Consider the following 25,138-nt stretch of genomic DNA (forward strand, 5'->3'; position numbering starts at 1 on the left):
TTTTCAGCGTTATGTTTGTTTGATTTTTCTCTATTTATTCAAATCAACATTTTTCTGGGGTAGACTTGTCCTTTAACAGTGACTCAGAATGACATGGATTGGTATAAATTGGTTATGCTTGGTTGGTACTGATTAGATTGATTTTTTCAATTGATTGATTGGTTGGTTGGTTGATTGATTAATTGATGGATGGATTGTTTGGTTGATTGATTAAATGATGGATTGATTGATTCGTTGAGTGATTAATTGATTGATTGAACGAATGATTGGTTGGTTGATTGATTGAATGAATGATTGATTGATAACTAGGTTGGTTGGTTGATTGGTTTAATGAATGATTGGTTGAATTAATGGTTGGGTGATTGATTGGTTGATAGATCGGTTGATTGGTCGGTTGATTGATTGGTTGATTGATTGATTGATTGATCAATCGATTGATTGATTGATTGATTATTGGATTGATTGGCTGATTGATGGAATGAATGAATGATTGATTGATAGATTGGTTGAATTTATGGTTTGGTGATTGATTGATTGATTGGTTGATTAATTGGTTGATTGGTTGGTTGATTGATTGATTGATAACTAGGTTGGTTGGTTGATTGGTTGAATGAATGATTGATTGATGATTGGTTGTATTAATGGTTGGGTGATTGAGTGGTTTATTGATTGATTGATTGGTGGATTAATTGGTTGATTGATTGCTTTTATGAATGAATGATTGGTCGAGTGATTGATTGATTGATAGACTGGTCCATTGTATGATTGATAGGTTGATTTCACACATTTGATTTGTATATTGATTAGTTGGTTGAATAAATGTTTGAATAAGTAACCGATTCACTGATTGGTTGAATGAACGATTGTTGAAGTGACTGATAAGTTGGTTCGTTGATCGATTTTTCGATTTGTTGGTTAATTGATTGATTAACAGATTGATTAATATTCGAAGAGATGGGTGGCGGCATCGGGATGTTTCATAATTATGGGCGAGGCTGGAGGGGGGTGGCTCTTTAAAATATGACTTCTCCTTTGTCAGTTTAACGAGAGGGAGTAATATAAAGTTACACGACTCAGAACTCTGTTAACAGTGGGCGTATAAACATTTACTTTTAGCAATGCTGTCAAAAATATGATCTGTTTTCTTGGAACGTTTAATACAATATTACAAAACCATCAAAAGCGGACCTTTTTATAAGCATTCTAAAACATTCTAAAATAATAACCCCAAAAATGTTACATGAGGAATATGATGTTGCCCTATTCTTATGGGAGCGTTATAATTGGGAATAACTTGTGAAATTAATTTCTTAGACCTTCCAGAAATGTTGTTAAGCATTGTGTGCGACCTGGCATTGGCTTAATTTGGAACTCATTACCAGTTGCGTTTGAAAATGCTTGGAACTGAGGTTCGGAAATTAAGAAAGATACAGTTCAATAATACGAGAAAAAAAATTCCCTTTCAACTAGAATTAGTTTTCCCAAAGTGGTATCATTGAAAAATCAAAATTTGCTTTGTATTTCATCCAAGCGCACCCTGTCTGGACGCCTGAAAGCCTAATAAACTGCATTGTTGTACAGTATTGCAGGAGTGATTGCATATTCGCTTCATTACCCGCGATAAAAAGCAAAAATCAACCGCAAAATTCATAGATTTGTGCAGACTAACTCACAATGTAAGCGCGTGTACTGACTGAGAGTGGCACCCAAGTGATACGTGCTTGAAACACACATTACAGTTCGAGGTTCGGAGTTGATACACATCGCTGTACACTTTTTACACTCTGGAAAACGTGCTTATTAATCTAACTCTTTTTCATATCACTGACTCGTGCTTCCGAAATGGCGCCTTAACGGTCGTGAAATAATATTGTTTCCGTTCAAGTATTCTCCCTAGGAACTCGGTTAACCCGCATCATAGCCAAGCTTTTATTATAACCCATCACATACGAAACATTGTACTTCTCAGTTTAATCAGTCATTGCGGCCGACCTTACAGACGAGAGAAATTACTCTTGAGCCTTTTTTCGGTTTAAGTGGAGATATTGTCGAGCAGGGTTTCGAACTGACAACCTCACAATCATAAGTCCAATGCTCTACCACTAGACCGCATGACCTTCTGTACTGCTCTTGGAGTATTTCTTCTCTGTTGAATCAATTAAGGCTTGTAAACTATATCTGTTTAGTTTTTTCGACTGTCCTCATTGGTCTAATCGCATTATAGAATCACCTCGGTCTATTTGTTCTTTGGATTTAAAGACAAACACCTTGAAACGGAAAACAAACTTTGCCAAAGGTTTTATGGTTTATGTGCCAACAGTCTCTAGAAGCGTGTCTATATCGGATCAACCTAGTTATGGTCTAAAGACCAAAACATTCATCTGACGTGCTTGACGTTTGGGTCATTATTTCCTCTTTCAAGTAACAGTTGGTAAGTGTGTATTACATTTTTTTAAAATAATGTAGCCTTCCCTTTAGCCACGTTATTTCATGTCCTTCAGTACAATTATTTAAAAAAGCTAGAAACATATTCATTTTTTTCAATAACGCACTCCAAGTACTTGAAGAGTGGAATTATATGTATTCTATATATTCGATATTCGATAGATTTATTTCCCGTAAATCTATATACAACTGGCCTTGAACTGCCCCATGCAAAACTGAATATGGCATAAGACGTTTCTTGTTTCAAGGCGAAAAGCTATGGAACAAGTCAGTATCGTACATCCCTCCTAAAACTTCTCTTACTACATTCAAGATAATGCTTCGGACCACATTAGTTCAACACTTATTATAATTTCCCCCTTACTGCATGCTACCCCCCCCCCCCCCACCACCACCATCCCACTTTTTTGTATTATTTTTTTTATTTGTATAAGTTGTAATTTGTAGTCGTAAGTTGTTTTGTATAGGATTGATTTATGTCTTCTTTTATATAATTATGTATTTATTTGTATATTGTATGTTTGTATTTCTAAACGTGTACACTGGACCCCTCAGAAGAACAGCCTGTGGCTGAAGAGGGTCATCCAGCCCACGAGTGGAAAATAAATGAATAAATAAATAAAATAAATATCATATTGTAAGATGCTTTGAGATTGTTAAGTGATAAAAGTGCTATATAATATGGTAATGTACATGTATATATAAACCCCTCAAAAAAGTTGGAAATCTGAGTTTGGCCATTTATTTCTCCCAACTTCCAATTTTACACAATGCATATTTGACATCATTCAAAAGATAATTTAATCCTCTTTAAAATGATACCATGCTTGTTAAGATCATGCCATCACGAAAAGAGCAGGATTCAAAAGTGTTGGATGAGGTCTGAATTGAAAAGCCGCAAAACGAGCAGAAATAGTCATGAAGGGTCAATACAGAACATGATTCTTTTGTCTGTGTCAATAGAGATGAAAATCCATTCAAATCAAGCCCCTGCTTCTTCATTTTTTATGTTTTGTTGTGGTTTATGTAGTGATGGTTTGTTTGTTTGTTATGTGTTTGCTTGTGCAGAGGTGTGTTTGATTCCATGTTAATGTTGATGTTAATCTGCACGAAAACAATTAAAAGACACCGCTGAGAAACTCACTCATCACCACGGAAAAAAGAACAGTGACTTTCAATATTGTGTCATTTGCAACTTTTGAACTTTGACCTTGCCCCACATTTCAAGGCACTGCACCTCCTTGTGAACCATAATCATATCATGGAGGGTATCATTTCAAAAACAATTAAATGATCTATTCATTAATATTAATTAAAGACGTTGTGATATTTAGTACAACCGAGGAGGGACTATCGATCAAAATCAGATTTCCAAACTTTATTTTTTTTGAGGAGTTTATATATATATTTATATATGTGTGTGTGTGTGTGTGTGTGTGTATGTACATATATATAAATACATATATATATATATATATATATATATATATACCATACTGTACTTTAACAATAAAGCGTTGCATGAGAATTTGTGTTGCAATTTTGTATGTTTAATCTGGAAAGTTCTCAATCGGCCTCCAAAGCGTTAGCTGTTTTTGCCAATTTATTTTTCTGTTTCCAAATAGTTATGCCCCAGCAGCAGTGGAGTCAGTGTTTGGGCGCCACGAATAGACTTAAAAGCATGCTGGTGTATTTTTATGCCTAGCAATGCAAACGTGCGTTCCTAAAATGTTTATAATCCTATAGGCCTATATCTCACGCCCACGCTATTAATTTATACCAAATGCGGTGATGATTGCACAATCTTATTTATTGCAAATTAGTTGACTACTTTTACTTTGCTTGTATTTTGTTGAAGCAAAATTAGTAATTGAAATGAAATGAAATTTCGAACATCGCGCTGCCCCCCGGGCTTTGCTTGGAAGGAACACATTGTGAGCACAGTGTCACATATTGGACGTTGTGAAAATATTATTCACACTTTAAAATTGCTCGAATTCAACATTTTCACACTGCATGTGGACACCTCAGTGTGACTGTTCACAGCACGTTAACATGGTCGACTATGTGAATGTGTGACTCATACTGTTGAAATTCTTAAAATTAACGAGTAGGGGATTTCTCATTGTGTTCCACACTTTGAACACATTGTCAAGTTTACGGCGATGTACTTTCATGTTGTACATAATCTGATTCCGTAATTATGGGCTTTTGATGTGACTATTAAATTGTAATTTTTTTTACGTGCCGCGTTCTATAACGATCGAAACCTCATTTCCCCTATTATGTACACGGTTTCATTATGTGGGTTCATTATGGGTTTACCCATGTGGGTCCCATATGGGTTTACATGGGGCATATTGCACATATCAGTGGGGCCTATATGGGTTCCATGTGGGTTTTACATAGTACATATGAGGCCCAGATGGCCCATACTATAAAACCAATATTGGCACCAGTTACTTTGCTATCTGACTCTGTTCTTCCATGCAGTAGCCATGTAATCTCACCTCCAAAACAAGGGGAAAACCACATTCCATATGATTCATGATTCAAAGAATGTAAGAATTGTCATGTAAAAGTCATTTATTCGTAATGATATCCAATCGGGTCTCTGCATTATGGTCGCTTATCAGTTTTCGTGTAGGCCTATAGAACGCAAACATTGTTCAAAGACAGGCTTTGTAACATCCAGTTGAGACAAGAAAAACTATAAGTTTACTTCTAAGCACTAAGATTACATTGACAACCGGGTAGGACTTTTAAAATGCCAGAAACAACAACAAAACAAAAAACAAGCGAAATAAAACAAGGGGGGGTCTGTGGGCTGTTTCACAAAGCCGTTCGTGAATGAAACAGTAGGAAAGTTAAGTTCCAAAATACTGAGAACCCAAAATTTGCCATGAAATTCCCACGAAATATGTATTTTTCATTATATGCGACAAGTGTGGGTTTTCGTGTTTTCCACAGTTATTCAATAACTGTTAATCAACATCGGATTATTTCTTTGTACTTCAGCTAAACCCCATGTCAATATTCCAGGTTTTTTTTCGAAAAGCTATGCTTTCTATTTTATTTTGATCAGAACCATATTGCCGGAATGATTACTGCATTAGTGTCCGATTTAGACTTTGATTCTGCTTTAACATTTTAATTTGACTTTTTGGTATGTCGGTCATATAAGGTGTTGTTCCTGTCATTATCACCTTTAGCCCTTTATGCGCTGATGTTGCAATTTTGCACATAAGTACAATTAAATTCAACAATCGTAATAATTAGTTTTCTCCCCTACCTTCAAATTATAACCCTTGGATAACATCTACATAATAATAAGTATCAATGGTGCAATATGGATATAATAGGCCCATATTCTGAAGTCAGGTTTAACTTAAACTCAGGTTTAAAGTTGTGGTTTAAGTATGGAGAGCCAATTGTTACATAAATCACTAACAGTAGAGATATCATACTTTAGCTCATTTGGCTCTCAAATCATTCATAATTGTCTAGGAAGTATAAAAAGATTATTCACCATCGATGCATCAGGAAAGAGCACAGTAAACATAAGAAACATACAACTTAATAAATTTTTTTGATACTTTTGGCTTCCCATACTTAAACCACAACTTTAAACCCGAGTTTAAGTTAAACCCGACTTCCGAATACGGGCCCTTGAATTAAAGAAAATAACATGGAAACAATTGTCATTACTATCCCCCATAATTAAATCTGCATTAATAGTTAAACAAATACCGCAACGGTTTTTATTTATCTGCAGGCCTGCAATTATACATCATTAATCAAATGTTTACAATAAAAGTATGGTTTGAATACTGTAATAAACACTGTAACTGAGGGATACGGTTTACCGCCTTGTAACCCCATATTTGCAGACGAAAATTTTGATAAATATTTCACTACTATCGGAAAACAATATACAGACATTCCAAAAACCAGACCTTTTCATTACCCCAGCTGTTATCCTACATAGATACTTTGTTCTAGATGAACATGCTCTAAGCTTATATTTCTAATTGAATGTAGGTATATTGTTTGATATCCATGGCCATATGGAAGATCAAGTCTTGTTGAATGAGCTACCCTGGTGAAATACAGATTAGTAAATCAATAAATAAATGAATGAATAAATAAATAACAAGAAAAAGAAAATGTAATAATTAATATTTCAATAAATAAGAAAGCAATTGAACTTTAAAAAATCGATAAATAGGTAAAGAAAATAAGACGATGAATGAATAAATATGAAGTTTACTTGGCTTGGATGGTGTATGCATTATTGTTTTGAGATAGACATATTAGTATATGATATCTATTTTCTTACATCTCTTTTTTTTACATAAAGGTCTTTTGGAGGATGACTCTTGGCATGGAATCGGACTTCCGAGACTGTTGATAACATTATCGTCAGGAAATGTTTTCTCTGGAATATATGGATTTGATTCGAGCCACAACTTAAACCGTAATGCTAGGGAAGAAATGGAAGAAGCTAAATACATGTACATCATATTGTTGTACCTCAATTATGACGTCATCAATGTAGGACTGAGGACTTTCATAGTGCGATTCGAACCCTAGACGTGGAGTCCGAGAGCTCCGTTTCCCAGATGGCTTGTTATGGTGAGTATATAGCGTCTACTTAAAACAAAGGAGGAATATTAGAAAAGGAGAGGACGGATTCGTGACTCGACCTGTTATTCAAATGAAAAAAGTGCATAATGATGTAGGGGCCGCGGAACGGTTTTCAAAGTGGGGGGGGGGGCTGACCATGCAAAAAATCACAATCTTATGGTCATTCTTACGTTTTTGTACACGGTTTTGGAAAAAAAAGTGGGGGCTGAAGCCCCCCAGCCCCCCGCTTCCGTTGCCCCTGTGACGTCACAATAAGATCGGCTCCCTTATGTTGTTGTGCTCCGCGCGTGTGAAAGAGAGGGGCTTTATTATGTCTTTGCTTTTTGCTGTTTTTTTAATTATATGTTCGCTAAATAAATTAGTATTTGAAAGCAAGTCCAGTCGATATTGTGTAATTTCAGCAAGTGTATGGTCTTCCCCTTCTGGGAAGGACACACTGGAAAGAAACCTGTGTCTCACAGTGTGTTAACAGGTTTTTTTTTCTGTTTTGGACGCGGGTATCAAAAACACCGTTTTTCAAGCAAAAGGGTGGTTTTGAAAGACTGGTCAATGGTCAATCGCAGCTCCAAATCAAAGCAATGGTATTGAAAAATAGTAATACCTTTATACCGTTTATACTGCATCTACTGGAAAAATACAGTTGTTCCTGCAGTCAAGTTTCCAGGTCTATCTTGTTGTCTTCCTATCTTGTTGTCTTCCTAGCTTGTTGTCTTCCTAGCTTGGATAAGTTCGAAAACTGAGTATGTGCTATTTGTGCAATGTTCTGACTGTTCTGACTGTTCTGACTGTTGCCAACTCAACACAAGACAGAAGAAGGAGCGGGGTCAAACGTATTTAGCTAGGGTATGTTTTTTCCAAAGCTTTTTTTAAGACTAGCCAAGCGTGTTTAGGGTATGTTTTTCCCCTAGGTTTTTCGCCGGGGTCATATTCTGGCGACAACTTGTTTAGGGGCCAAAATGTATAATAAAGCCCGCGAAAAACTTGTTTAGGGGGTTATTTTGCACACAGAGAAAAAAACTCGTTTAGGGGATGTTTGGAAATAATTTGGTCACGCATGTGTAGCGCAATACATTTGACTGCCCCCTCCCCCGGGTATACACCCCATATATTCGACAGCGAAATATCAGAAAAGCCGGGCTGGCCTATTTAGCTATGTGGGCTTGTTTATTCCAAACAAGTTCATACACCTCTTCCACATACCTATTCACACCCACGTCACTCTAGCATTGATAATACACGGATTATCCCATTGCCCCCAAACACGAGTTAAGGCGCTTTAGCGATCGATTTACAAGAAACTATTGATTAAAACTTTAAAAAAGAATTAAGATCGTGGCTCCACGCCTATTCACCTCAATCGCCTTGTACCTCTTTTCATGTACTGCTCGGGGGTTCTATTCGAAAAATCTATCTGTGATTACTCAGGTATCAAAAACGAGAAGAAAACTGCACGCAAGTTGGGACATTGTATGAAGAAACGCACTCAAATCTTATTCAAAACCGCTCGACCCTGGGGTAAAACCACATGAAATCTTTGGTGTTTTTGTTCAAAATGCTGGCGGCTGTCTGCAACACATGATGCCTATGTTCTCGTAGAAACGCAGGGCTGTTTCAGTATATGGTTTGTTTTCCCGTTTGGAACTGTGCGTTTTGGAGGATCATAATAAATTTGGAATATATACCACTCGACGATGCTGCGTCTTTTGATACCCTGTAACGACGGTATGTAGTCCCGTATCCATGAAGCTCCTAAAGCTATATATGTACATGATGTATAACACCATGTACATGAAGCTCCTAAATCTACATGTATAATCCTTCTATTGATATGTTTTTTTATAATATCATATTAATGTAGTCGAAGTATAATGCCTTGAATGCATGCATCTTTAATTTACCTTGAAGGCCATAATTCATCTCATTTTTTCATATCGAACTTGGACGACAACGACGGCGAATGCCATTAATTCATTAATGTTAATGACGGTGAGGGTTGAAGGGTTAAGGCAGGGGGCGGCAGTGTTAGGGACGGGGGTTGCTGGGACAATTAGATCTGGAATTGAAGGAATGATTTTTGCCTCGATAGTTTTTTTTTTCAGTCAGTCCACTGCACTCTGACTGAAGTTGTTTTTGTTTTTGTTTTATTTTTTGTTTTATTTTTACTTCCAATCTACTTTTTTTTTCTTAGTCACCTTAGGAGGAATCCTGTCTTTATTATAAATTCTGTCATATCTGGCCATATTGTAATCATATTAATTTGGAGAGGAATGGATAGGGAAAAAAGAACAAGAAAACTTATTTTACCAAACACTTCACTTCACATAACCATCATTAATTGTCTAGATTAGGGAGGGGCGGTGTTACAATTGTGTTGATTTTGCAACAATAAAAAAAAAAAAGAAGCAAAATCAGTATTTTGATATTTGCAGAATTTCAACATATGTACTTTTCTATGCGTATAATGAGCTTATTTAGCTTGCTGATAATAATATTGCCCTTTCATCATGTTCATTTTCCATTAGCCATCAGTCAATAGTGACACCATCCAGCGATTTCTTTCAGTGTCATCATCGTCCATTTCATTGTCATCTCTCACGAAGCGATTCCCCACCCATGATCCCGATTCTTTCCATATTTAATCCATCAACCGTGATCGTCATCTATATCTTCTTCGTCATCCTTCCGTGGTCATTGATCCTCGATATCCTGATCAAAGCAAGCTTTGTCTTCCCCCTCATTATCGTCATCATCCATTTCATGAATACCATGTCAGGTACATCAGCGTTTGCTGTGTGATGTGTTGAATCCTTCCTAACGAGTCCCTTAAGGTCTAATAATGTGGATTTTGTCAAAACATTAAAAGCTAACTAACATTTTTATTCTTTTTTTCTTCTTCTTAGTTGTGCATTTTTTTCTCTCTGAGGGAGTGAGTGTTTTATAATACCTTGGATGTAGGCATTTAAAGTTAATAACTTATTTGCCTCTCGACGGCTTCTCACGAAGAGTTCTGAACACTTTTAACTTTATATCAATTTGTTTTGTTTGTTTGATGTGTCCATTGCGATGATGATTTTAAAGTAACGTAAATGCTATATGATTGATAGACATACACTGCACTCTAAAAAAACATTGAGTAAAATGCTCCAGGAGGGTAATTATTTGTCCAACCCACATTGGGCATTTCGTTTGGGAATTTTTATTTATCCAGTGTGATGAAAATTACGCCCATTCTAAAGTAATTGCTGCTTTTTATTTTAACCTTACTGGACAATATGCTTCCCACATTGGGTAAAATACTTCCCAAAATTGGTTGGACACATAATTACCCTCGTGCTGGTTAAGATTTTACCCAATATTTTTTTTCCAGTGATGAGGAGGAGGAGGATGATAAGAAGAAGAAGAAAAGTTTTTAGTGTTTGTATTAATATTTGTTCAGTGGAACCATTAATTTTCTTTCAAGATATCCTTCTTCTACCCTTTCTGTGAAAGCCATATTTATCACCAATAAGGCCAAGATAACGTGTATTTGATTTCAATGCTTTACAATTAGTAAAACAAAAAAATTGAGGGTCCCTGACGTGACGTATGGGGTAAAATTTCAACACCCCCCCCCCCCAAAAAAAAAAAACGCTGCGAGAGAGCAAACCTTTTGACCCTTTCAATACATGTACAAAGTATCTAATTTCGTGATAGATTTGAACATAATATTCAGAAAATAATATCATATTTCATCTTTCTCCTTTCATTTTCTTTCCTTTTTTTCTTAGTTGTGATTTTTTTGGGGTCCACACCCTCAAGCCCCACCCCCTTCTGTACGCCGATGCTTGGTCTGACACGACTGTTGAGATAAAGTTTGCAAGATCAGATCTGTGATGTTGGCTATCATCATCATATTGATTTCCTTCAACATCGGTTCCTCTAGACAGAACAAAATGACATTTAGGTCCCACCCTTTTACCATTCACTGACCTTCTTTACCTACAACTGCATTATGTTACACCAGTGAATGAGTTTGAGCATTTACCCAGTTATGTTAGGACCTTTTCACACGTGAATCTTGAATGATGATTGCAGGCGTTCGTGATTCAAATCATGTTCTAGTCTGGTTCCACACATGCTAAAAATTCGTCATCAGCCTTATTTTCACTGGAATCATTCAAATTAGATTTTTTTTTTCCGTGTGAAAGGGCGGTTAGATAGAAGGCCTTTCCATACGTGAATCTTGAATCATCATTGTAATGATGATTGTTATTGTAATCGTGACTGTGATTAGCGTTCGTGATTCTAATCATGTTCTAGTTTGGTTTCACACGTATTGTACTCAAAATTCGCCATTAGCCTTAATTTTCATTGGAATCATCATTCAAATTACGATTTTTTTTACCGTGTGAATGGGCGGTTAGCTAGAGTTGTGAACATGGTGAATAGCCTAGCATTTTTAATTCCATACTTCAATTCGATTGCTTGAATGGAGTTATATTTGCCGAATATGAACATAATTATGCTATTCATCTTACTTATCTGTATAATCTTACACTGTTTAATATGTTGTTTTACGCACACTATTGATTTATAGTCATTGTTTCACCCAAATGTCCATTTCCTATAGTGCCCCTATTAATTCAGGACTTTCATTTCAGTGGTTTTTATCAGTGATAAATACGACTTGCAGTTTATAACTATATTTTTCCGTTCTGATAACTTTAGCATTTTAGACATTTTCGTGTTATCATATATGTAAAACTAGTTGTTTGTTCATGTTACTAATCATTGCCTAGATAATGACTAAGAATTTGATTTTATTTACATGTATGGTATTGATTATTTTTGTTAAAATCTTGATTCTGTTATCATCAGGTCATTGATGAAAAACTGTTTTTATGCTGATCTTTTGTAACTGACTAAATTATATTCTAATGAATAAATATATAAATAAACAAATAAATTAATAAATAAGTAAATAAGTAAATGAATAAATAAGTTAAAGGAATAAATAAATAAAAGAATGAATGAATAAATAAATAAATAAATGAATAAATAGATAGATGAATAAATAAATAAATATATACATATAAATAAATACATACATAAAGTAATATCTCAGTTTAACGAGTTGCTTACTAAAGGTGCTATCCATATGCAAAGGCAATTGGATTTAAGAGATCTACTATTCAATGTGTTAATGATATCATAAACACGTATTAGATTAATCTTATTTATGTTATGCGAAAGCCACACTGGTGAATGCGTCCCCCCCCCCCCCATACCATCCAAATTTATTACATCGTTTCTAATGTCACGCATTAGGTTGGACAATAGTGCAGGTAGGTGTTTCATAAAGCTGTTTGTAAGTTACGAGCGACTTAACAAACGACTTATGATCGTTTCTTAGGTGCTGAATAATCATCAATGAAAATTCGGCGCATATTAATTTGAAACAAGAAAGGATCACCAGTCGCTCATAATTTACCAACAGCGTTATGAAACACCCACCGGTTCTTGTAAGTGACCGTAGCATAAACAAGTTAGATTGTTTTAATACGTGTTCATAGTAGCATTAACACATTGACTAGCATATGTCTTAAAGCCAATTGAGCCAATTGTATTTTCGTAGGGAAAATCCCGTTTTAGTGAGCAACCGGTTAAAACCAGGATTACACCAAAACCGAATTCTCCCGAATAAAATTCGGACCGATTCTAGCCGAATTAGTCCTAATTCGGATGGTTCCGGTGGATTCGAATGTTTCTGAATCCTTGCTGAATTTTCTCGCATTCACGGAAGGAGACCAGAATACTCCCATAACCACCCAAATACGTGTATTCGGATGGATTCGCAGCTTATTCGTTTCCGGTGTAACCCGGCCTTCCTCGACATAAAGGTAGGTTCAGGGATATCCCTGGTAGGTTATAAGAATCCAGAATCCATTGTAAACTTGTTTAATCTACTTTCTTGTAGGTTCAAGGGCGTCATCGGATAACCTGGAAGCACCTACAGATATGGGCAGCGCCACCAACGGTGGTCCAAGTCCAGAGGCCATTCAGCAGTTGTTTGATGCATGTGATTTGGATGGTAACGGGTATATCGAATGGGAAGAGCTGGAGATGGTCTGCGAGAATCTGGACAGAGATGAACTCGAGCATATATTTGAGGTCAGTGGTGATTCTGCAAATCGGAATATTGGAAGGTGGGGGGGGGGGGGGGGGGGCGGTGGCCTCCAATGTGACAAATAGTTTAAGGTACTGTGTGATCGAAGAAAGATTAGCTGTTACTTGTTTAGGTCATGCTGGTAAGTGGACACTAAACGAGTAATTATTTCTTTGATCTGAGAGTACCTTAAAGTATTTTTCACATTATCCCACCGTAAACGATGTCTCGAATATTCTGCAAAGACTAGCTGCCTTGTAAAGAGTGCCAGGTTTGAGTCAAATATACCTACTTCCTAGCCTTAACTAGCAGCCTTAATTGCACCACCCAAAGTCCTCAATTTCTCATAGCTGGCCAGGTTTCTAACCATGACATCCCGAGCAATATAGTCTTACAAAATATAAGCCCACTTGAAAGATTTTCACACCAAATAATAATCCTGTTACCAAGCTGAAAAAAGGTACCCTTCCTTTAAAAAAAACATTCACGTTTATCTATACAAATTAAATTATTGGCTGCTTTATTTTCTGTATTATCTCAAAAGGAATATCGACTAGCTATTTATAACAAACAGTCAATAAGCGATCACCCGTTTTTTTCAATTCGTCTTATGCAAATTCTCCCAATTGCCAACTCGTCCAATATCGTTTGGTCTACCATCAGTTCGTCCACTATACACATGGTCTAATAGCCAATTCGTCATCTCACCATTTCGTCTAATAACCAGTTGGTCCATTCGTCATTTAGTCCATTTTGGTCTAATTGGACTAAATGTTAATTGTGCAAAATGAACGAAAATGAAATTGGAATGATATTAGAACAACTGGTTATGAGACGAAATGGTCATAGACGAAATGGTGATTAGACGAAGTGATGATCGGACCAAATTTATGATTGTTTGACGAAATGTTGGTGGATGGAATAGCATTAGACTAAATGAAAGTAGACCAAGTGGTGAGTGGACGAGTTGGCAGTAGACGAATTGTCAATTTCACAATCACCCACACCGATTGGTCAGTTCGGCCCTCCTTCAAATGATTCTTCTTCTATGTTTTCCATTTTTTTTTAAATTCTAGGCTTTAGATGGAGATGGTGATGGGCGAATCAGTATCACCGATTTCACTGAAGGTTTCCACAGTGTCAGTGAAGCTCTCCTGTCCGTCAGCCGTCGTAGGCGGCGCCAGCAATATCTACAGGATTATGACAGTGAAGAATTTGAGGTCTTTCTGCAACAATTGGGACCTGATTTTGACCTCGTGTCATGGTGAGTCTAATAATATCCATACGTGGTATTTGTGATGATGACAATTAAGTTTGATTCAGTAAGTAATAAATCTATTATTTTGAAATGTTATGAATAATGCACTGTTTAAATGTATTAAGACATGACTTATTTGACAGATTAAGAACAGAAGTAGCAATGCACATCTGTTATCAATGATCAATTAAAAAAATGGGCGGGATTAAATCTGCATACAATAGAAACTATACTTGAATATAATTTTTATATCATCGTCTTTTAACAAGAAAACAAAACGAAGATGAATAGGAGAAAACTGCTTTTCAGGTGTATAAGTAGAGCAACTATCTACTTACTCGAGAATGTCCGTATACTTTTACAAATCATAGTAATGAATCATTACATTGCCATAAAGAAGTAAAAACTGATGAAGACAAGAGGTGAAAAAGTAAAGATGAAAGGGAAGGCATATACCTTACTTACACTGTTAGATCTGAGAATGATTGATGTTTATTTTGAACACCGTCATGCAACAAGGGCAATTGGGCCAAACGTAATACGAAAAAAAAAATGCCCCCAAAATTGTCTGGTTGTGTCTATGTTTTCCATTGTCTAAGCTCGGATTGTCATATATTTGGATATAAATTATATGGTAAATAAAAGTGATAATTTTTAACCGTCATTGCTAGAATAATGAGGGCATTCCCCCTTCCGCCTCCAATTCCCCCCCCCCCCCATTATTTATGTCCTTTTATTACTCGGCTTTGAACATAATAACCCGAATTTCGACAAATATAAATGAGTGGATGAGAGGATTAATTAACGCATGAAACAGGGCCCATAGATCTGCATTGTCACATCAACTAATAGTTAAATAAGATTTTATGGCTATGTCATATCTCTGCATAAGTATGAAAGCGAATTTAATTCATAATCGCAATGGCAGCAAGGCCATCTTCTGGTGACGTACACTTGATAAATTATTTTTGAAAATTGTATTAGTGTATTATATTTTATATAATAATATACAAGTGTATTATATATATATATATTTAACTGTTAGAAGTGCCATTTCTTCCACGATCTGGTAGCATACCAGTCGTCAGGTGTGAGGTGGGTTTTAAACTGGATACCGTCAAAATCCTCTACATCCAGCGATCGAGATTAATTCCGAATATTCATGGAGCTTAAATATAAATACATAAGAATAAAACATCTGAAAAAGCCAACAAAATAATAATAGATTAATAGTGTACGTTTTTAATTTCACTCGCTGCTATGGAGTTTCTTTTTTTTTCTCTCTCTCTCCATAATATAATTGTCAGCTTACACAGTTACACATAATTGTTTGATTGAATTCGATACTTGATCTCAGCATAAGTATAGTGTTACTATGTTATTTAATTGGATTTTTAACAAGTGGGTTGTGACAGGTGTTATACATAATAATGATATAATATGCAAGCGGGTTTTGCTTTTATTGACATTGAAAATTCAATCCGCTCTGTTTATCATCGTCCTTGCCAATTACACCGAGCAACGTAAAAGTAGAAATACAGTATTTTTTGTAACCATTGTATTAAAAGAACGGCTATACCAAATTTAGGAACCTGGGATTCCTAGAAATGTGCAATAAATTAATATGAGCAGTAACCATACAATATTTTTCGCGCCTGAATGCTAGTACATTAAGGAATTTCCGGTGAAGAAAAAACACATTAATCGCTAGAGGGTATTCATTTGTCTCGCAATCTACTATGGTCAACAAGGAAATTCGTGATCACTCTCGCAAAAAGTGTTCACTAGCTTACAAGTTCACGAGCTTTCGAGTGCCGCTGCAACTCTTTATCAAGTGACGAAAATTATCTGATAACGTAGTCTATTTATACCAATCCCCAGGACCGTACGCACGAACGCGGGACTTGATAAAGAGTTGCAGTGGCACTCGAAAGCTCGTGAACTTGTAATCTAGTGAACACTTTTTGCGAGAGTGATCACGAATTTCCTAGAAAGCTAGTGAACACTTTTTGCAAGAGTGATCACGAATTTCCTAGAAAGCTAGTGAACACTTTTTGCGAGAGTGATCACGAATTTCCTTGTTGACCATAGTAGATTGCGAGACAAATGAATACCCTCTAGCGATTATTTCATTCCGCAATAATGAACCTATTTAGTTTTAAAAAACACTTTGTTCCACACTGTGTCCAACAGCAAGTGTGTTCACAGTGTGGAACACAATGCGAAACTATATTCACACAGTTAAATTTGACCATTTTAATAGTCAATCACGTTTTCTTTATCGTCTGAATGCTACTTCATGCATTTGATATACTCCTGCTGTAAAGTGTTCCACAGTGTGTTTCACAATATGTTAACAGTGTGGACCACAATGTGAAATCACCATTTTAGAAGTGTGAATTACATTTGCACTGTGAAAACACTGAACACCCATACTGTAAAGATGTCTAGAGTACGAAATAGTAGTAATCACTATCATCATCATCCTCATCGTCATCATCAGCATTCTCGCCATCATCATAATCATCGTCATTATCAGCATCCTCACCATCATCATAATCACCATCGTCATCATCATGATGAAGATGATAATGATCATCATCATCAAAATCATCATCACCATCACAATCATCATCATCATCATCACAATCATCATCACAACCACCACCACCACCAACACCACCACCACCACCATCATCATCCTCAACATCATCCGGAGCATCACTACTTCGTCATCCTTGTTATCGTCATCATTATACTCACAATATGATAACCATTCCCTTACTAGTATACCCTGTACCTATACTGACACTGCTTTTTTTCTTTTGAGACACTCTGTACATGAACACCTGTTGCCTAACAATTTTTGTACACGGAATACATATACCGTGTTTCTGTTTGCATTTGAGTATACGTTTATGCTACAGTTACACCAATGCAACCGATTCCAAACCGACCGATGGTATGTCATTGGTAATAACGTAATAGCTTTAATCGGCCTAGAGTGTGTCAGAAAGGTGTAACCGTAACATAAACGTTTGCCATGCATAATGTGGCTGTGTGTAGTTTGAGTAATACAACAAATATCACGTCATGCCCAGCTACACTTACGACGGATAATAAAGGATTGTTGTCAGTTTATAGCATCTAAAACTTCACACCTCAAACAATACAAAAAACTGAAATATTATATACCTTCTATATTGTATCTTATCAATAGCAGGTCTCGGCAGATTCTAAAGTTACCTTTTAAAGAAATATTTGACTTTAAATGTTAAAGAATGGGCGAAATGACCAATACTGTTTCAGCTCGTCCTAAGATTATTTCTTTTTAGATAGTTATCAAAAATGGGCTATGGTTTTTTGAAAGAGAAACTATAATGCTATTGAGAGGAATATATTAGTTCGCTACTAGACGATATTGAGTAGTGAATTATAATGTGTTATCATCGAAGTGGGCCTATATTACAAGACTACACTGCTAAGAATGTTGCATTATGGGTAAGGCATCTGGCCAGGTTTGAGAGGTTGAGGATTTGGTGCCATTTAAACCTGCTAGTTCGTATCTGCTTCAAAACTTAGAATATACACACGCGCCTAGCCAATAGTCATTCTAGGCCTATTGTAGATGTATTGTCGCCCAGTGGGTAGGTCTCCGGACCTTGCACCACAAGGTCCGCGGTTCAAATCCCATCGCTGCACTTGCGTTCTTTGGACAGGCATTTATCTACATTTGCCACTCTCCACCCAGGTGTAGTAAATAGGTACCTGGTAGGAAATGATTCCTTGAATGCTTGAGCGCCCGGTGAGAATGTCAGTGAAGCCTTGTTAAAACATATACGCAACGCTTAGAAACATTGTTTTGAGAGATAAACATTAAATTATCATTATTTATCATAATAGTCATATATTTTTACATTATTCACATTTAAAAATGAATGCGGGTCTCCATGGAGATATAAACTAATATCATTTACGTCACCAGTCGTGCGTTAATATACATGTATGCCCTGCTGTTTTCAAGAAATGTCAATACCCTGAGGTTTAACAGTGTAAACTCTGAGTTAAGTGTATATACCAATTGACATTTAGACGGTTGGAGGGGGGGGGGGTGTCACAAGTCGTTAGAAGGGAGGCACCGTGCTTGTATGCATGTACATTGAAAAGATCCTTAAACAAGACGAAACAACCATCTGAGAACACCCAAACGAATTTTATATTTTCCCCTCCATAAATAATATCTCAAATATTTCATCTCCATGATAACCAATTTTCGCGTTTCTAGGTCGAAAACCCCCCACTTTTCTCAGATTTTTGCATTTTTGATACAAATTTAAATGTTCATATAAAGTCAACGGGTAGACAAAAACAACCCCTTTTCATTTTTTTTCGCTTCAAAATGAGAGTATACAATACCGACATAGATTTTCATCAGAGCTGCATCGCTGCGAGAAGTGAACATTTCCTTTAATCTTACTTAAGTGTGAAACACGGATGTCGGTTAACAATGCAACAGGTCCTCTTTTTTTAATTACCAGTGTGTCGTATTACTGTTCCTCGTCGTCATACGAAGTGTGTCCGTTCTTAATCACAACATCTCGCAACAGGTGTGCTCCCTGCCAGTGTTTGATTGAATGCAGAGCGGCATGTATCAGCTTGTGGAACTAGCATATTAATTTGGAGTTGAAACAAGTTGAAATTGCAGCCAATCGCAGAAGGAAAAGAAGGAAAAGAAGGATATTGCCCTGAATTTGGATTTTTATTTTGGAAATAGACCCATTCATTGGAAATGAATCCCAGAAGTGGATCCAGTGGCTCTAGTAGTTTGTTTAATTTATTTGAGATGAAGTCTGTTTCATTTGGATAATTGCTACGCCATTCCAGTTTTGCTGGTGACGTAGACCAAGTGTTGAGCTGATGTTGCAGTTGGAACAGTCTGCACAGGATCCGAGCATAATCGTTTACTACTCTATTAAAAATAGTGGAAAGAAAGGGGAAACATTTGTTTTGTCTTCAGCATTCCTTAGATTAACCACAATTTCATCTTAAAGCTCATCTGAATCTATATTTAAAAAGAAAACCCAACAACGCCAACAACGAAACGTGGCAATCCTGAAAATGGGGTCATATGGATAAGTAAATATTTTTGGATGTAGGCGATTGGTATTCTGGGAAACACGATTACAAAGGAATAATGGACGAATCACGTATCCGACACCTCTTCGAAGTCTGCGATCTCAACGCGAGCGGATACATCGAGTACGACGACCTCCGCGATCTCTGCCTCGGCAGCGACCTGGAGATCACCGACGCCGAGCTCGGCAGCGTGTTCGACGAGCTCGACACCGATGGCGACGGGAAGATAAGCGTTGAGGAGTTCGAGCAGGGCTTCCAAGGGGTGGAGGAGCTGCTCCGACGGAAGGTCAAGGCCAACAGTAGCGGTGGTGGAGGAGTGTCGACAGGGGGGCAAGATGGAGTTGATGGGGGTAGCGATGGGTCCAAGAGGGGGCAGAAGAAGGGGGAGAACAATAATACCGTGACTGGTAGAGATGGGAAGGCTAACCAAGCCTACACGGCGTGGCAAAGCCTGGTGACCAGCCTCGGACCGGGCGTTACTCTTCTTCCAAGGTGCGTACTATATACGGCAGAATTCAATTCCAAAAAAATCAATTCAATTCAATTTATTTTCCACATATTGAGTAAAAAAACATACAATATCAGTACAATCAAATGCATTCATAGATAATAACAATACAAGTATAAAGAGTTACAATATATTACATTAAAAATTGAATTGCATTGAATTGAACTTGCCAGCCCAAGGGGGGGGGGGGGAGCGGTATAACCCTTTAAACCCCCGTACATGTAGATCTGCCACTGATCGTACGTTTTATTTTACGTCATTACAATAAGACGACGTCATTACATTTACATGTCAAAATCATAAGAAGAGTTACAATTTCCATGAATATGAACCCAAGTTATGATTTAAAACAAGGCAAAGTAAGACGTTCCATATTTCAATATCAACATGATAATTCGGGGAACATTTATGACGTCTTATTCGAAAATCAGGTCGCAAGGCAATCGTAAGGTTTGCGGTGGTCCTTATAGAAACGAGTTATGAATTTTTGAGTTCATTATCCCTTACTACATTTTTAAACGAATGCGCAAAAAAAATTAAATGATGCTTTAACTTTTAAAACATATATTTTTTTATGGAAGAATAAGCAGAATACAACATATAGTGGGTATGAAAGTTATAAATAATGTTATTGATTTATCTATTTATTTATTTACTCGTTTATTTATTTATCCATTTATTTATTTCGTTTTATTTATACAGGGTGCCCCCGTCAGTATTCAGGCTACTGTTTTCCAAGGGGCCCTGTAAACAGATATTTTCAACATAACAAGCAAACAAATAAACATAACAATATGAATGAACAATACAAGCAGAATAATCGTAACTTTATATGGTATTTATGTTTATGTATTTAGTTTTCTGAGTTTATCGGGTTTAATTGTATGTTATTCTATTATGATAAGGGCTATATATTTGAGTAAAATGTAAAGATATAGGTCGATGTAAATCTAAAAGCTGATGAAAGAGGAGGAGCGAATATGGAAAACCTTGTCAGTAGGGCCAAAATTTTCTTGACAAAGAGTACATAATAATAATGATGATAATCCGGGAGCACTTAAACGTAATTTATCATTTCTGACGACCCCTTCTTTTTCCCTCAAAAAGGGAAAAGGGTAAGAAAAAGTCATCGAAATTTTGTTGGTGTCGGGGAGGATAGGGCACCTTGCCACCTCTGCCCACCATCTCAATCAAGCTTGTGATTATGACATGTATGAGGGGTGAATGGAATCGCTATAAATATACGACTTTGGGATATATCCTACCTACCTCCACGGCTCACTAAATGAAAATTTACGATTTTAAATATTAAGACTGTAAAAAGTTAAAGTACAAGTGAGAACTAACCATTATGTAGCTTGAACCAAAAGAAAAATAATAAAATCATGAATAAAATAGCATTAAGGATTATTTCTTTGCTTTTACGAGCCGGTTTATTTTATAACTTTGCTACCGATTTCGGCTTAGATTATACCGTCAAGAAATGTATTTATTTATTTATTTTGTTTTATTCATTTTATACTGCAGGGTAGGCCTGTTCAGTTCTTAAAACTGCTTTACAAAGGCGCCATGCAGTTTAAAATACATGTCAAGATAACTATGAACAACAACAACAAACAACATCAAAAATACAAAATACAAAATATCTAACATCAGAAACTATTAACACCAAAATATAGAGTGGGAAGTGACAATTTAAACATACATAGCATTGTAAATCAAAGAAGTAAATAATTAAACAAATATACCAACCACAAACATGACAAATTTAGCAATATGCCTGCGTAATACCATTTACAAAGTAATTTATGCACATTTACACTCAGCAAGTAGTACGCGGTGTACCATGAAATTAGGGGCGGCGCAAGTATGTTCTGATTAAGGGGGAGGGGGTGAAAGAATAGCTAAAAGTGACGCAAATGTTTCTCATTGAAACACAAAAGTGTATTATAAATTCATACGGCCCGGTCGCCTGGATATTCTTCCTGAATATAAATATTTGTTATTTTCTTTTAATTGTTTACTGTTACTCTCATTTTCTTTCGTATTATTATTATATATTACTGTTATTATTATTATCATCATCATCATCGTTATTATCATTTATAGTTAAGACTTGTTTATACAAGGTAGCCTCATCAGTGACGCACACTGTCCTCCCAGAGGCCCCTGTTACATGTAAGCACACACAGATACATGTAAAAAAATAACCCAAAACAAAGGAGAAAAAAAACTCCAAAGGTACAAAAAAGAATAAAGTTTGCCGAGTTGTTTCGTAACTCTAGGGTTAAGGACTTAGGGTTCTACGATAGGTTGAAATGAAAGATTTCATTTTTCAAACACCCTTTTAATATGTTTTGATCAAGTAAAAACAAAATGGGCGGCCGTGCCAATGCCTCCCCCCCCCCCTCCTGTTGCACCACCAATGCGTGGGATATTAAATAATATCCAACCCTGTCACGGCCGTTGACGCCAGATGGAGCTTTCTCATGCATAATACATACATAAACGTGATATTCCGAGTATTTACTGTACACACAATACACGATATACCTTTCTGATGAAGTGTGTGCGAATATACATATATATATATTTATATTTAATCCTGTATAGCATGCATAAGAATTATCAGTATACACCGAGATATGAAATGTCATTGTATCGTCATACCATGAGTTAAAGAAGGAGTTATTTTAAAACAACTAGCAATGCATTCCCAAACATGCAGGCTGTCACAAAATTTAAAATCTTAGCTGTAGCAATGGGTTCATGTGTAAACTTCGGGATTGTTCATTTTTATTCGAATAAATAAATGAATAAATAAGAAAATGATAGAATTATACTTTTAGTATCCCCTTCCACATCTTTACGGAGCAGTATATTCAGTGATGGAGATACCCCCGCGGATTGATATTATAAACGTATTACGTATTCTATACCAAAGCAATATTTATTCTATATACGTATGTAGATTGTTTTCCCTGTTAGTCGTTATCTTTTTGTGAACTTAACATGCAATCTACTTTTCAACAGAGTTATCATAATACACTACTCTTTGAAGAAGGTTTTAGAATAGTTAAATCCCACCCCATAACTAATAACTTTCCATTAAAAAAGAGAAATAAATATCAAACTAGCATAACACGGACAAATTTATAACATTGGACATAAAACAAAAAAAAGTATTCGCTTTTGTTTAGCCCCAATGTGCACAATATTCCAAATCTTGGAGGCAATGTAATGCTATATCAACATGAGTGTATTTCTTTTCATAAAACACGAAAGATTTCTTTTTGTAATTCAAAACCTGTCACTATTCAGTAAACCTCTAAGATCTCAATTACTGTATACATGAAGGTAGCATCTTTATAATCGAATAAAAAAATGCGTTTTATTAAATAGTGGATCTTCAATGATCATAAACTACGAAATATATCATGAATGAGTGAAAACATGGATTTATCATTTTACCTATTACTCGCGATGTGCATGTCATCATAATTTTGTTCAAATTAAGCCAAACATAGAAATGTCATAAATTGTTTATCTTACATTACATTTTGATGGAATGATGCATTAGATAATGTTTACCAAATAGATCACGCCGGCAGCACCAGCTGCAAAATTAGCAGAATGACAAATAGATCGGACTTTGAACATATAGCACGGTTTTCATATTTGGGTTACTCGTCTGACGGTGTCCAAATTTGCCGTCTATTATCTCATGACGTCACAAATCTAATAGTTCTGATTTCGTTCAATATTTCCCCATTTAGTATTTGAAAGTCCGTTTTCTTTTTAAAGGCTTGTTGTTCTCATCTGAAAATGGAGTACAATATTTATCCCTATCTTTAATCAACTGAGGGCCATTACTTGTACTTCTACCTTCATTAAATCGTTAAAAACGTACTTGTTCTCATGTTGAATTATGTGGGATATGAAACGTGCATTACAATAATAATTTGTTAATTTTCCATTTAATATATATATATTTTTGTTTACAGTTACTGGTATTACACTTAATTATTTGTATGTAAAGCACGGAGATTCTGTTGAATATTATGCGCTATATAAGCATCTATTGTAATAATTATAATTATTTCAAATTTTAGTGAGCTAAGTTTATGTGATTTTCATTGATGGTGCATTGAGCACCCTTGATGTGGTGGATATGTTGTTGGGCATTATTAATATTATTATTATCATTATTATTATCATTATTATTATTATTGTTATTAGTAGTAGTAGTAGTAGTAGTAGTAGTAGTAGTAGTATTAGTAGTGGTGGTATTAGTATTATTAGTATTATTACCATTATAAGCATTATCCATATCCGTTTTAATTTACAAGTATTTAGATATAAATTAATTAATGTAGTATTAGTAATAGTAGTAGTAGTAGTAGTAGTAGTAGTAGTAGTAGTAGTAGTAGTAGTAGTAGTGGTATTTATTACCATTATAAGCATTATCCATATCCGTTTTAATTTACAAGTATTTATATATAAATTAATTAATGTAGTATTAGTAGTAGTAGTAGTAGTAGTATAAGTATTAGAAGTAGTAGTAGTAATAGTAGTAGTAGTAATAGTAGTAGTAGTAGTAGTAGTAGTAGTAGTAGTAGTAGTAGTAGTAGTGGTGGTATTAGTATTATTACCTTATCATTATCCCTATCTGTTTTAATCTACAAGTATTTAGATATAAATTTATGACTGTCTAATCTGCATTGATGTTTGAAAAAGATTTACAACTGAATGCCAATTCTTCCATTCCATAAATGGTTGACACGTGCAGGAAATATCCAATCAATATAAACAAAAGAAATCTTGGAAATTGTATTGTTCTCGTGATGCAAATGGTATGCGCAAGCATTCCACACGCTTATTTATTCTCAATGTTTGTTTGCCGAAATGAGTCGAGTTAGTTTTGTTTAAAAATCCTGACATATACGATTTCTACAGTGCGTATCAAAAAAAAGTTTACACTTTGAAAAAGCACTGGGAA

The 25,138-nt window shown here is 35.8% G+C and overlaps 2 protein-coding genes across 6 annotated transcripts in view; both read left to right on the top strand.

Annotated features, from left to right (window-relative positions):
- The first annotated feature begins 1,659 nt into the window (after positions 1 to 1,659).
- LOC135154528 (EF-hand calcium-binding domain-containing protein 4B-like) lies at positions 1,660 to 19,184 on the top strand. Of its 2 annotated transcripts, XM_064100927.1 has the most exons (5): positions 1,660 to 2,431; positions 6,806 to 7,080; positions 13,049 to 13,242; positions 14,314 to 14,501; positions 19,103 to 19,184. In XM_064100927.1, exons 2-5 carry the CDS (start codon positions 7,068 to 7,070, stop codon positions 19,161 to 19,163), a joined length of 456 nt encoding a protein of 151 aa, XP_063956997.1. In that variant the 5' UTR covers positions 1,660 to 2,431; positions 6,806 to 7,067; the 3' UTR covers positions 19,164 to 19,184. The 2 variants fall into 2 exon arrangements, with proteins under 2 accessions (XP_063956997.1, XP_063956996.1); XM_064100926.1 differs by lacking the exons at positions 1,660 to 2,431; positions 6,806 to 7,080 and adding an exon at positions 8,566 to 8,814.
- Positions 19,103 to 25,138, top strand: part of LOC129263804 (ras and EF-hand domain-containing protein-like) — a 33,431-nt gene continuing 27,395 nt past the window's right edge. For 2 of the 4 annotated variants that reach the window (XM_064100924.1, XM_064100925.1), the window contains exon 1: positions 19,103 to 20,123. In XM_064100924.1, the coding sequence (XP_063956994.1) occupies positions 19,690 to 20,123 (434 nt within the window). In that variant the 5' untranslated portion in view covers positions 19,103 to 19,689. The remainder of the gene's footprint in view (positions 20,124 to 25,138) is intronic. The other 2 variants (XM_064100922.1, XM_064100923.1) reach the window with 1 other exon arrangement.

The sequence above is a fragment of the Lytechinus pictus genome, chromosome 6 (genome assembly GCF_037042905.1).
Source record: "Lytechinus pictus isolate F3 Inbred chromosome 6, Lp3.0, whole genome shotgun sequence".
NCBI classification, from domain to species: Eukaryota; Metazoa; Echinodermata; class Echinoidea; order Temnopleuroida; family Toxopneustidae; genus Lytechinus; species Lytechinus pictus.

What these genes read in the sequence shown, in the direction of transcription:
- LOC135154528 (XM_064100926.1), top strand. Translation starts at nt 8,784, where the DNA reads ATGCTGCGTCTTTTGATACCCTGTAACGACG. An exon ending in TTTGATACCCTGTAACGACG is followed by an intron (nt 8,815 to 13,048) that starts GTATGTAGTCCC and finishes ACTTTCTTGTAG; the next exon opens with GTTCAAGGGCGTCATCGGAT. An exon ending in GATTTTGACCTCGTGTCATG is followed by an intron (nt 14,502 to 19,102) that starts GTGAGTCTAATA and finishes ATCTCGCAACAG; the next exon opens with GTGTGCTCCCTGCCAGTGTT.